The sequence below is a fragment of the Labeo rohita genome, chromosome 20 (genome assembly GCF_022985175.1).
Source record: "Labeo rohita strain BAU-BD-2019 chromosome 20, IGBB_LRoh.1.0, whole genome shotgun sequence".
NCBI lineage: Eukaryota > Metazoa > Chordata > Actinopteri > Cypriniformes > Cyprinidae > Labeo > Labeo rohita.
Genome location: NC_066888.1, coordinates 23,049,593 through 23,061,563, shown reverse-complemented (window position 1 = coordinate 23,061,563; position 11,971 = coordinate 23,049,593). Strand labels below are relative to the sequence as shown.

General features: G+C 32.9%; 2 protein-coding genes across 2 annotated transcripts in view; both read left to right on the top strand.

The window, feature by feature from the left end:
- Nucleotides 1–4,744, top strand: part of LOC127183363 (adhesion G protein-coupled receptor F5-like) — a 34,287-nt gene extending 29,543 nt beyond the window's left edge. The window contains 7 exon segments of the mRNA XM_051139374.1: nucleotides 58–233; nucleotides 338–508; nucleotides 1,002–2,324; nucleotides 3,773–3,814; nucleotides 3,941–3,997; nucleotides 4,094–4,148; nucleotides 4,287–4,744. Of these exon segments, the coding sequence (XP_050995331.1) occupies nucleotides 58–233; nucleotides 338–508; nucleotides 1,002–2,324; nucleotides 3,773–3,814; nucleotides 3,941–3,997; nucleotides 4,094–4,148; nucleotides 4,287–4,372 (1,910 nt within the window). The 3' untranslated portion in view covers nucleotides 4,373–4,744.
- A 1,076-nt stretch (nucleotides 4,745–5,820) lies between these two features.
- On the top strand, nucleotides 5,821–10,042 carry LOC127183157 (adhesion G-protein coupled receptor F1-like). The gene is given in 9 exon segments (XM_051139002.1): nucleotides 5,821–5,866; nucleotides 7,355–7,530; nucleotides 7,621–7,791; nucleotides 7,939–8,566; nucleotides 8,569–9,290; nucleotides 9,498–9,539; nucleotides 9,669–9,722; nucleotides 9,816–9,864; nucleotides 9,939–10,042. Coding segments are annotated over 9 exon segments (1,962 nt in total). The 3' UTR covers nucleotides 10,013–10,042.
- Nucleotides 10,043–11,971: the final 1,929 nt, after the last annotated feature.

Genomic DNA, 11,971 nt, shown 5'->3' with positions numbered 1-11,971 from the left:
AACGTGTTTTTCTCTTTTTCTTTTTCTGAAACTCAATCAAATATTTTCCAACTGCAGAATTTAGCTGTAAAAATGACACACTTGGAGTTGGAAATGAAAATCAATTTGTGACAGGACCCTGTGAAAAAAATTGGGATGGCAGTATAACCTATCAGTGTACATCAGGTATCTGGAAGGAGGTCAGAAGGGACTGTATACTTCAAGTTATCAGTGACCTTAAAAGAGAAGTTGAGGTAAGCTATTGATCATCTATTTGGTGAATACTAACAGATAATAAGCTAAATCTAAAAATATTTGGAAGTAAATGTTTATATTTATTTATTTATTTATTTATTAGTTCTTGATCGTGGAGCAGATACCAGAGTTTATGGCTCAGCTCAGTAGTGCTACAATGCAGAACAACCATTTAATAACACAGTCTGTTCTGACTATCCAAACAATTGTAGGGATACTCATAAACATTGCTACTATTTCACAAAACATTATCATCAGTAAGCCTGTGATGGACGTATGTATATTTTATTTATTTATTTATTTTAATGTTTGTTCTATAAACCTTACTGTTGTAGGCACTGAATTTAATACTTTAATACTTTGTGCTTCATTGTTGGGTTGTAAATGGTTATATGTAATCTGTATTATGTAATCAGATTACAAAAAAATAGGTACTGGTAATTAGATTAGATTATTTATCAGGTGGTTATAATTACAGAAAATGGAGTATATTTTATTTCTCTTCATATTTTTACATCAGTATGGTACAAGATAATCCTATTTAAATAAATATGATAAGTTACATCAAAAGTAAGCCAAAAGTAGTCTGATTATGTTACCTAAAATGTGTAATGTAATGGATTATGGTACAATTTTTAACTATAATTTTTGTCATGTAATTTGTAAATGATCTACCCAGCACTGTTGTGCAATTGTGTGTTATCTTCACTGTCGCATCTTATGAAATACATTGTTTTACTAAACATGGTTGTCTATTTCATTTCCAGGATTTCCTTAAAACAGTGGATATCCTTGTTTCAGATAAAGCTGCTGCATTATGGCAAAATTTGACAAAAGAAAACACCAGCATTTCACTTCTGAGCGCTATTGAGAATGTAACAGCCCGTCTCTCAGATGCCAATTTTACGATTACTGAAACATCCATTGAGTTAAATAGAACTGTAATAAAGAACTCATATAGTGGGAAATCAAACCTGCCAAACTCAACTACTGAGATTCTGATACCACAGGTTCTTAAAACAACTTCCTTAACCATTATTGTCTTTACAAATCTTGGCAAAGTCCTACCTAGACATAATAGTGGCAATCTAGTTTCCAACATCAATGGAGATGTGGTTGTTGTTAAGGTTAATGAAACACTTAACAACATTTCTTTTACATTTGACATTACTAATCAGTCTCTGGGAAATCCAGAGTGTGTCTTTTGGAACTTCAATCTCAACACATGGGACTCCACTGGATGTGAAGCAAAGCCCTCAGGAAACGAAACTGGCAAGATTACATGTGAATGCAACCACACAACCTCTTTTTCAATATTAATGTCACCGTTTTCCATTGATCACATACCCTTAGCCTTTATAACTTACATTGGTGTAACTATTTCGATGGTCAGCTTAATTATATGCCTAATTATTGAGACTATCGTTTGGAAGTCAGTGACAAGAAATGACACATCCTACATGCGACATGTCTCCATAGTCAACATTGCTGTGTCCCTGTTGATCGCAAACATCTGTTTTATTGTTGGAGCTGCAATCGCAGAACAAGAACAGCCAACCTCAGTGGGTCGCTGCAGTCCAGTGGTTTTCTTCATGCACTTTTTTTACCTGGCTCTTTTCTTCTGGATGTTAATTTCAGCGCTGTTGCTCTTTTAACGTACAGTCATGGTCTTGTCTCCAATGTCAAGGGACAAAATGATGGTCATTGCCTTCATAGTCAGTTATGGTGCACCTTTGCTCATAGCGGTCATCACTGTCGCATCAACAGCTGGACCTCAAAATTATACTTCAAAAAGAAATGCATGCTGGCTGAACTGGTTTGAATCAAAGGCCCTGCTGGCATTTGTGATTCCAGCTCTCACTATTGTAGCCATAAACCTTGTGGTTTTGATTGCGGTTCTGTACAAGATGTTGAGGAGAGGAGATGGTGCTGCAACTCAACCAGATGAGAAACATGCCCTGATGTTCATTGCCAGATGTGTGGCCATTTTGACTCCTATTTTTGGTCTAACATGGGGGTTTGGAATTGGAAAGATGGTGTCACAAGATTTAGGCATTCATGTGGTGTTTGCACTCCTCAATTCACTGCAGGTACTACTGTTTTTCAATTTGACTTTGGTAAAGTGCCCCTGTTATGGATTATAAAAGGTTCATATTTTGGTTATAGGAGTTCCCAACAACAAGTTGGCATGCATGCAAGGTCAAAAATCACTTTTATTATAATATGCATTTATTTTTACCGTATTTGCTCAACGACTCCCAAGCGATTCGTTAAAACGAATCATTTGTCCAAACCACTCCTTTGCATGACACTAATCTGCGGTGATTGATCCAATGACCCAGTCTTTTGTGATTGGTTTAACATTACTGCGTGCAGTGAATTTCAAACACGGAACGCCCATTACCGTTACTCTAGCCCACAACTCGGTGGTAAACAACAACACCCAAACAGCCATAGTACACTGTAAAAAAAAAATTTTTGAATCAACTTAAAATAATTTATAACCTGGCTGCCTTAAAATTTTAAGTTCAGTCAACTGAAAAAAAAAGTTTATTCAACTTGAAAATTAAATTATACTAAGTGACAACTTAGATATTTGATTTGAATCAACCTAAAATTTTAAGGCAGCTGGGTTACTTACCCATCTGTTACATTTAGCAAACACAAATATCTAAGTTGTCACTTAGTACAACATAACATTTCAAGTTGACTAAACTTATTTTAGTTAACTGAACTAAAAATTTTAAGGCAGCAGGGTAAGAAATTATTTTAAGCTGACTCAACAAATTGTGTTTTTTATTTTTTACAGTGTATATGCGTCAACCCAACGCAGAAACGTATTGACAAAGCACTGCAGCTTGTACACCAACGTATTGTTCTATTCTTTATCAGAACTTCAAGTAATAACAACGACAAACATTCACTATTCATCGACACATTTCTAGACAATAGCGAGTGAACAGATAAAGCTGTCAGCCGATTAGCCAAAGACCTACAAGCTGCACGGAGTGAACACAACACACATACACAACTAAATACGTATTTTGCATGATACAGAGTAACGTTACATGACAGCAACAAGTTTTAAAGGATTACTCCACTTTCAGAATAAAAATGTCCTTATAATTTACTTACCCCCCATGTCATCCAAGATGTTACATGACATAATGTTAGACGACATAACACACAACTATACGGTGGCCAATAACTTCATGTATCGTGCACTGCCGGGTTCACAACTTTGTAGATAGTTTATGTTCACATACAGCTACATGACACACTGTATGAAAGGTCATATTTGAAAAGGCATAATAGGACCACTTTAAGGTTATCATTTGTGTGCTTGATTTAAATGCAATAATTGTAATGCCCTAATTATTATTATCTATTATTCTAATTATCCATTATAAAGCAGTAATGTGAGTAATTATGTAATGCAATGCAAGTCCAAAGTTGTTATGATTATAACATTAAACAACTTTAAAACTAATTATTTAGCCTACTTGTAACATTTCCTCATATATTTGTAATTCTGCAGGGATTCTTTATTTTAGTGTTTGGAACACTTTTAGACAGCAAGGTATGAATAGATTTTTGTTGCTTGACAATTTTACAAACCATTTTGTCAGAATCATTTTATTAAAATTACTGAAGTCATTCGGTACTTCTTTAGTGCTTTAACCCATTTTGTCATATATGGTTGCAGATCCGTGAGGCTCTGGCAGGAAGGCTGTCACCAAGGAACAGCTCTAACCATACCAGGGTAAATGCCAGCAAAACAATACATCTGATTCATGAAATTGTCCTTATGATAGATGTAGTCAATTTACAACTGATATCTTAAATCTATAAATTACAGAATACTAATGCAGAGCCATCATTTTATAGCAGACTGGGTATCTTTCGAAGGAGAAGTAAGTTGATAAATGAGTTGATTAATTATAAAATATAAATATACACGCACACATACACATTTAGTTAACTATTACATTGGTCTTAATATCAGATGTGTGAATATATATTTTAAGTAACATACAAATAACTATTTGCAGATGTGTACCACTTATCTACAATCAGCGTTTTCTCAACTTCATCTTCAAACAGCTCCAGTGGCTCTGATACTTTTATGAATACTTAATCAGCTACTTCATTAACTATTTAACAAGTTTTCTAAACTGCATCTATGTGTAAACTGCACTATTAGTTAACAATTTCTAGGAAGTACTGTTTCTATGTTCTTAAGTAATACAAATGACTTACTATCTACAGATCTAATATTTAATTAAGACAACATTTTATATATAATGCAACAATTGGCATGATTCCATGCACTTTAATTTATAACAGAAAAATATATTAATAATACAGGTCTAGAGAAGCTTTATGTGTTTTTCTTGCCATTTTAAATAATCAGATTTGTTGTCAAGTTGCTGGTATTACATTTATCATACTGTTCTGTGATTATTAATATTATTATAATAATAATAATAATAATAATAATAATAATAATAATAATACTGTTGTAGCTTCACCAAAAATTTATTTTAAGCATGTTATTGTAGCTCTTTTGTTTTATTAATTTTCATAGCTGCAGAATTTGACAATAATGATCAAATAGATCATGTTTTCCAATCATTTATTTTAAGGAGCTAGTACACTCAGTGTTTTTAAAAAGAAGTTAAAAACATACTTTTTAAACTTGGCTTTCAGTTAGTTTACTTTGTAAATGTATGTTTTTATTTTTTTTATTTTCCCCCTTATTAACATCCTGTAGCTGATCATTTTTATTTTTGTTTTCTATTGAATGTGTTGTATATGTTTGATGTATTTGTTTTATTGGATGTAATGCTGCTGACTATTTAACTTCTTAATTATGTAAAGCATTTTGAGTCACATTTTATGTTTTAATGGTGCTATATAAATAAAGTTTTTATTATTATTATTATTATTATTATTATTATTATTATTAAGGTTAAACTACATTTTCACAGTTTTTTAGCTCAGTCAACTGCACCTTTGTAATATTACACATTATACAGGTATTTGAGGACTTTCACTCTTTGAGTTCCTGAACTGTGTTTATTCAGCAACCTTACTGTTTCCTTAAACCAAAACTACCACTTTAATACTGTTTGATGAGTATACCATATACAGACACTCTCCCTACCATACAAAAACCTTAATGATAAATAAGCATTTTTACATGACCAACTTTGAGACTGGATCTTCATAAACAACGAGCACAGAAATAAATGTTGCTTTAAATTAATGAAAAATATCTAATATTAATGTGTTAAATTTGTGAAGCTTTGGATCATTCTGATTCCCCTGACAGTTGGATTTTTTTTCCCACTGGCTTTTGGACAAAGCAGGGTGAGACCAAGTCAGGACAAAGACCGGACCAGCACTTCTCAAATTAATCTGAATGGTCCATATGTACTGCCTGAGAAATGAGTCTTGATAAATAATAAAAAGTCATTTATACTATAATTATAGATGCATAAATTAGGTTATGAGATTAATGTTTTAAATTTAACATTTTGAATAAAAGGTATATGATGGAGCAGATAAAATGATACTTTAAATATGAAACTAAAACCTCCAGTTGATGGCAGCAAATCTACACACAGCTGTGTGTTGCTTGTGACTGGAGAACAGTTCTTCTGTGGATTAGTTTGGAGCTAATTTCTATGGTGAAATAGAATATAAACATGTTGAAAATTAAAAATGCAAGCCACTTATTATAAAGTGTTTTTCTTGATTGCTACAATGTATCTGATTCATTTGACCCAATTTCCCAAACTATTCATTCAGTTCTCAAAACAGACATATTTCAAAACTTTTACTATATTTCACCTGTTTTCATCTATGGTCCAATTTGCTTTACACAAAAATGCCCTTGTTTTACACAGGTTTAACAGGAAAACCGAGTACACCCAGACTTACCTCAAGCCAGGGGCGTCGCTAGGGCTTGTAATCAACTTACACTTTACACTTTGTATTGTTTGTGTTCACTGAGAAATGGTCTTAGCATTACTTCATATTTATTTGATAAAATACAGACTTACCAGATTATTCTTTCTCATGTTGGTTAGTTTATTTTCTTTTTTTTTTTTTTTATTACTTTATATCAAAGAAATATCAGCTTTATGTCAGTTACCCTGCCACTTAACAGCCACTGGTGTCAATTAAAATCAAGGGTTTCTGATTCTCACATACTGTAATCATATATAATATATCAGGACAAGGCCCTTAATTACATCCAACTGGTAATTCATTTACAGTAAATAGAACTCAAACTTCAAATTACAAATAAATAAATAATTAAATAAATAAAATGTTTAGTCATTAGTCCACTAGTATGATGCTATAGCACTGTATACATTGCTTTAACTATTACATATTTAAGGAAAATTATTAAATATACACTATTCTGTAAACCATTTATAATTTATTTTTCTTTAAAAAATAAAAAATGCATAAATAAAAAAAATGTTTAAAAAATTCTCAATTGCAGGTCGATACACGTGTATCATAGAGAGGACAATACCTTACATTCAATGGCAAGATATAGTTATTGAACCACTACCCAATATCATAGTGGGTGAAAATGTAAGAACATTCGAGTGTGTAGCCCAGACTGTTTCACTGAAATGCTGTGAAGAAAAGAACAGTGTGGAGTGGACCCAGATAACTTCTGATGATGTAGTGACTACAGGTTGTAAATAAAGACTGACTACATATATTCTTACAAAAGTTACTGACTGGAGTTTTCAGTTGGAATAAAGTGCTTTGTTCAATTCACCATGCTTTAATGTTTTCAATTATTTGTATTTACTTTCATACTATCAGTGGATGGATGCACAACATTACAACATACAATCAATATTGAAAATTGTGGCAAAAATACCTTCACATGTCAACTTAAGAACTCAGCGCTTCAAGGTTTTACCTACAGCAGTAAAAGTGTTACTGTTAACGCAGTCAACCAAGGTGAATCTTCAGTTTTTCAATTTTTTATATAGCCAGTTTTTGGTTGTTGTTGTTATACAGTATTTGTTTTTTGTTTTTAAATAAATAACAATTGTTTTTCTGAAATTCTATCAAATATTTACTCTAGCGTTTAGCTGTAAAGATGAAACACTTGGAGATGGATTGGAAGGTCAAACTTTGACAGTGCCTTGTGAGAAAGGCAAGGAAGGCACCGTAATATATAGATGTAAATCAGGTAAATGGGTGCCTGAAGAGTCAAACTGTGTACTTCAAGTTATCAAAAACCTCGAAAAGGAAGCTGAGGTAATCTCCATCATCTCTTTATAAAAATAAAAAAAATAATCCATTTAAAATATTTCTGATATTTACATTCTTCTTTGCTTTGTAATTTAGCTCTTGGTGGTGCAGGACTTACCAGTATTTGTGGCTCAGCTTAGTGCTGCTACAGAGAACAATATACAAGAGATAACACAGTCTCCTGTGAATGTCCAAACCATTGTTGAAATACTTGTAAAAGCTGCTGATATTTCACAAAACATTATCATCAGTAAGCCTATAATGGAGGTATGTACATTACAGTGTGTATGCATAAAAGACATTAAAACCTTTCAAAAAAATATTTTTGTTCTTGATAAAATATTTGTATATTCGTTATCCAATCTGATGAAAAATTGTTTCTGCTAAACATTATTTTCTTCATTCATTTTTCAGAATTTTCTTAAAACAGTGGATATCCTTATTTCGACATTTGCCATTAATACATGGCAAACTTTAAACAATGACAGAAGGACAGATAACACCAGCACAGCACTTCTGAGCACGATTGAGAATATAAGTAGCCGTCTCACAGATGGTAATTTAAGAATTATTGAAACATCAGTTGAGTTGAATAGAACTGTAACAGACAGCACCTCATACAGTGGAATATCAAGCCTGCCGAACTCAACTACCGAGATTCAGATACCAGAGATTCCTATAAACACTTCTATAACCATCATAGTCTTCACAAGTCTTGACAGTATCCTACCTACTCGAGATACTAATAATAACGGCAGTGGCAAATCAGATGTGCGCATCAATGGAGATGTGGTTGTAGTAAAGGTTGACAACAAAATGATTAACAACATATCTTTTGCGTTTGACATTACTAATCAGTCTTTGGGAAATCCTCAGTGTGTCTTTTGGAACTTCAATCTTGACGCATGGGATTCCACTGGATGTGAAGCAAAGCCCTCAGTGTACGATACTGGCAAGATTATATGTGAATGCAACCACACAAAGTCTTTTTCAATCCTAATGTCACCATTTTCCATTGATCACATAGTCGTAACCTATGTAACATTGGCATATCTATTTCAATGGCCAGCTTAATTTTGTGCCTCATTATTGAAATTATTGTGTGGAAGTCAATGACAAGAAATGACACATACTACATACGACATGTCTACATAGTCAACATTGCCGTGTCCATGCTGATCACAGACATCTGTTTTATCATTGGAGCTGCAGTCACAGAACAAGAACAGCCAACCTCAGCGAGTCGCTGCAGTCCAGCGGTTTTCTTCATGCACTTTTTTTACCTGGCTCTTTTCTTCTGGATGTTAATTTCAGCACTGTTTCTCTTTTACCGTACAGTCATGGTCTTTTCTCAGATGTCAAGGGCTAAAATGATGGTCATTGCCTTCATAGTCGGTTATGGTGCGGCTTTGCTCATAGCGGTCATCACTGTCGCATCAACAGCTGGATCTCAAAATTATATTTCTAAAAGAAATGCATGCTGGCTGAACTGGTTTGAATCAAAGGCCCTGCTGGCATTTGTGATTCCAGCTCTCACTGTTGTAGCCATAAACCTTCTGGTTTTGATTGTGATTCTGTACAAGATGTTGAAAAGAGGATTTGGTGCCGCAATTCAACCAGATGAGAAACATGCCCTGATGGTCATTGCCAGATGTATGGCTATTTTGACTCCTTTCTTTTGTCTAACGTGGGGATTTGGAGTTGGAACCATGGTGTCACAAGATTTCAGCATTCATGTGGTGTTTGCACTCCTCAGTTCACTGCAGGTATCACTTTCTGTCTTTGTATTTGATTTTATGTTAAGGTTACATTTTGTGTGCTTGATTAAAGTGCACACTGTAATTATTATATTGTATAATTCTAACAATCCATTATAAAATAACATTATAATGCAAAATATGTTTTAATGTTCCAATGTTTGTAATGAATATGAATTTGAACATTTTTCTCATATATTTGTATCACTTGTGCAGGGATTCTTTGTTTTGGTGTTTGGAACACTTTTAGACAGCAAGGTATGAATTGATTTTTTTGCTTGACAATTTGACAAATGAGTCTGTCAGAATCATTTTATTAAAATTATTAATTATTAATGAATTATAAGTCACTCAGAACTTCTTCAGTGCTTTAACCCATTTTTTCAGTTGTGGTTGCAGATCCGTGAGGCAGGAAGACTGTCATTAAGGAAACTTACCAGGGTAAATGCCCGCAGAACAATGCATATGACCCATAAGATCTTCCTTATGATAGAAGTAGTCAATTTATAGATATCTTAAATCTCTAAATTACAGATTGCTAATATAGGACCTTCATCTTCAGGAGGACAGGATTTCTTAAGTAGTAAGTATATTACATTACATAACATTATATAATAATTATATTATTATATAACATACTTTTAATCATTTTTGCAGATGAGAACAACTTGTCTAGAGGCAGTAGTTTCTCAACTGCATCTTCCAACAGCTCCAACAGCTCAGATACATGAATGCATGATCAGCTGCTTCAGTAACGATAGTCTACTTTATTAAATGTTAAATAGCTTTTCCATCTAAGTAAACTTCACTGAAAAAAAAATGTACAGGTTTGATAATTAATTAAGAATACATATTATAATTATAACAGTTGCGTGATTGGTTGGGTTTAGACCCTAGAGATTTGCTGTCCAGTTGGTATTGTTATTTTTATTACACTGCTCTGTTCTGTTCTGTTCTTCATAGCTGCAGAACTATAGACCACAATGGTAAAATAATGGTTTCAAAATCATTTATTTTATTTTACAACCTCTCAGTATTAGTCATAATGTCATGTGGCATTTGGGCCTGCCACACCTAGCTGCCACTGCTAAATGTCAACCTCACTAGCATAATACAAAATGACACATTTATGAAAGTATAAATAAATTGCTCTAGTAAGACTACAACTGTGTATAATTAAACTAATGTAAAAAACTGTAGAACTGTTTCACGCAGTATTCAGTGATAATGGATCATCCTTTACTGCATCAATATAAATTTATAACAGTGTACCTTTGGATCATAGTCTAAAAGTTAGAAAAAAATCATGTAAGAAAAAAAAAATCATAGAAAAAACTGAAAAGTACTGCTAATTTTCTTCTAAGAAATTAAACCGTTACATTTGTACAATTTCCTTTAACCGTAATCCACACAATGAAATGCATAGTGCAAAATATGTTTTAAACTCAATTCCTTAATATTAACACAGTACACAGTATTTTACTGACATTCTTTCAATATATACTTTTTTTAATTATCAATATTTAGAATATAGAATTGTGATATTTTTATATAATTATTTTAACTGAAAAAAATGAATGAATTATTATTTGTAATTAGTGTTAAGTATTGGTACTATTAATTACTTCCTTTACAGGAACGCCAATCCACAGCAAATATTCATTTAAATTTGAATGACCACACAGTCCAAATTTTGCATATCTGCTGTGTGCCTTTCATTTTAGTGAGTACACATCGAAAATGACCATCACTGGTTTAGTCGCTGGTTTGACGTCAGTGTCTGAATACACTGGTAAGGATGTAACCCTTTCCAACCAATCTCCCTCATTATCTGAGCACTGAAGCTGATTTACAAACACTATTCCATTCTTATTCGTTAACATACAAGCTATTGCTATGGCAAACGCTGAAAATAAAAACTCATTAAAACCAGTACATAGGAAAGCAGCTAGTGTTGCAGCTTTTGAATATTGTAAGTAGAATAGGATAAAACAATAGGAAATAAACAAATGATAGAACTAAATATCAGCCTGTGTTTTACATGGTTTCTTGAATGGAATTATTAACCTTCATGAGCATGTCTTGTCATTTTGAATGAGCATGCAAAACAGATACATTTCCATGGATGCTTATTTAACAAACAAATACGGCTGAAGAAAACAAGACACTACTTTGCAAGTGTGTTCCTCAACAATAAATCTTTACTAAAAACCTTTACTTTCACTAAATTTTCTACTAAATGTACGTATGTTTACAGTATGTGTACAGCAGTTTTTTGTTGAGAGAAAAATATCTTTAGAATCTGTATAGACAGAATGTAAATGTAAATAATACACCAGTTTGATATGAAGAGTTTGTATTGTATGGGATGAAAACTATGCACATTAACATGCACATAGGTTGATGATGATGCTTTTAATTCACTAATAATCATTATACACTTTTAATCTGTAGTTTGGTAACATTACACAACTGTCTATATTCATGTTTTCCACAACAGCCATATAATGAGGCGCTTAGTGCAGATCCTGTGTGTTACCGCATATTACCATAGAGTTATATGAGCTGAATGCGGTAGTGGTCACTATAGCGGGAAAACATAACCACATCGTTTGGAGGTTTAAATCAACAAATGAAAGAAGACATGCTATGGTTAATATATAAGAATATTATTTCCCCTTGATCTGACA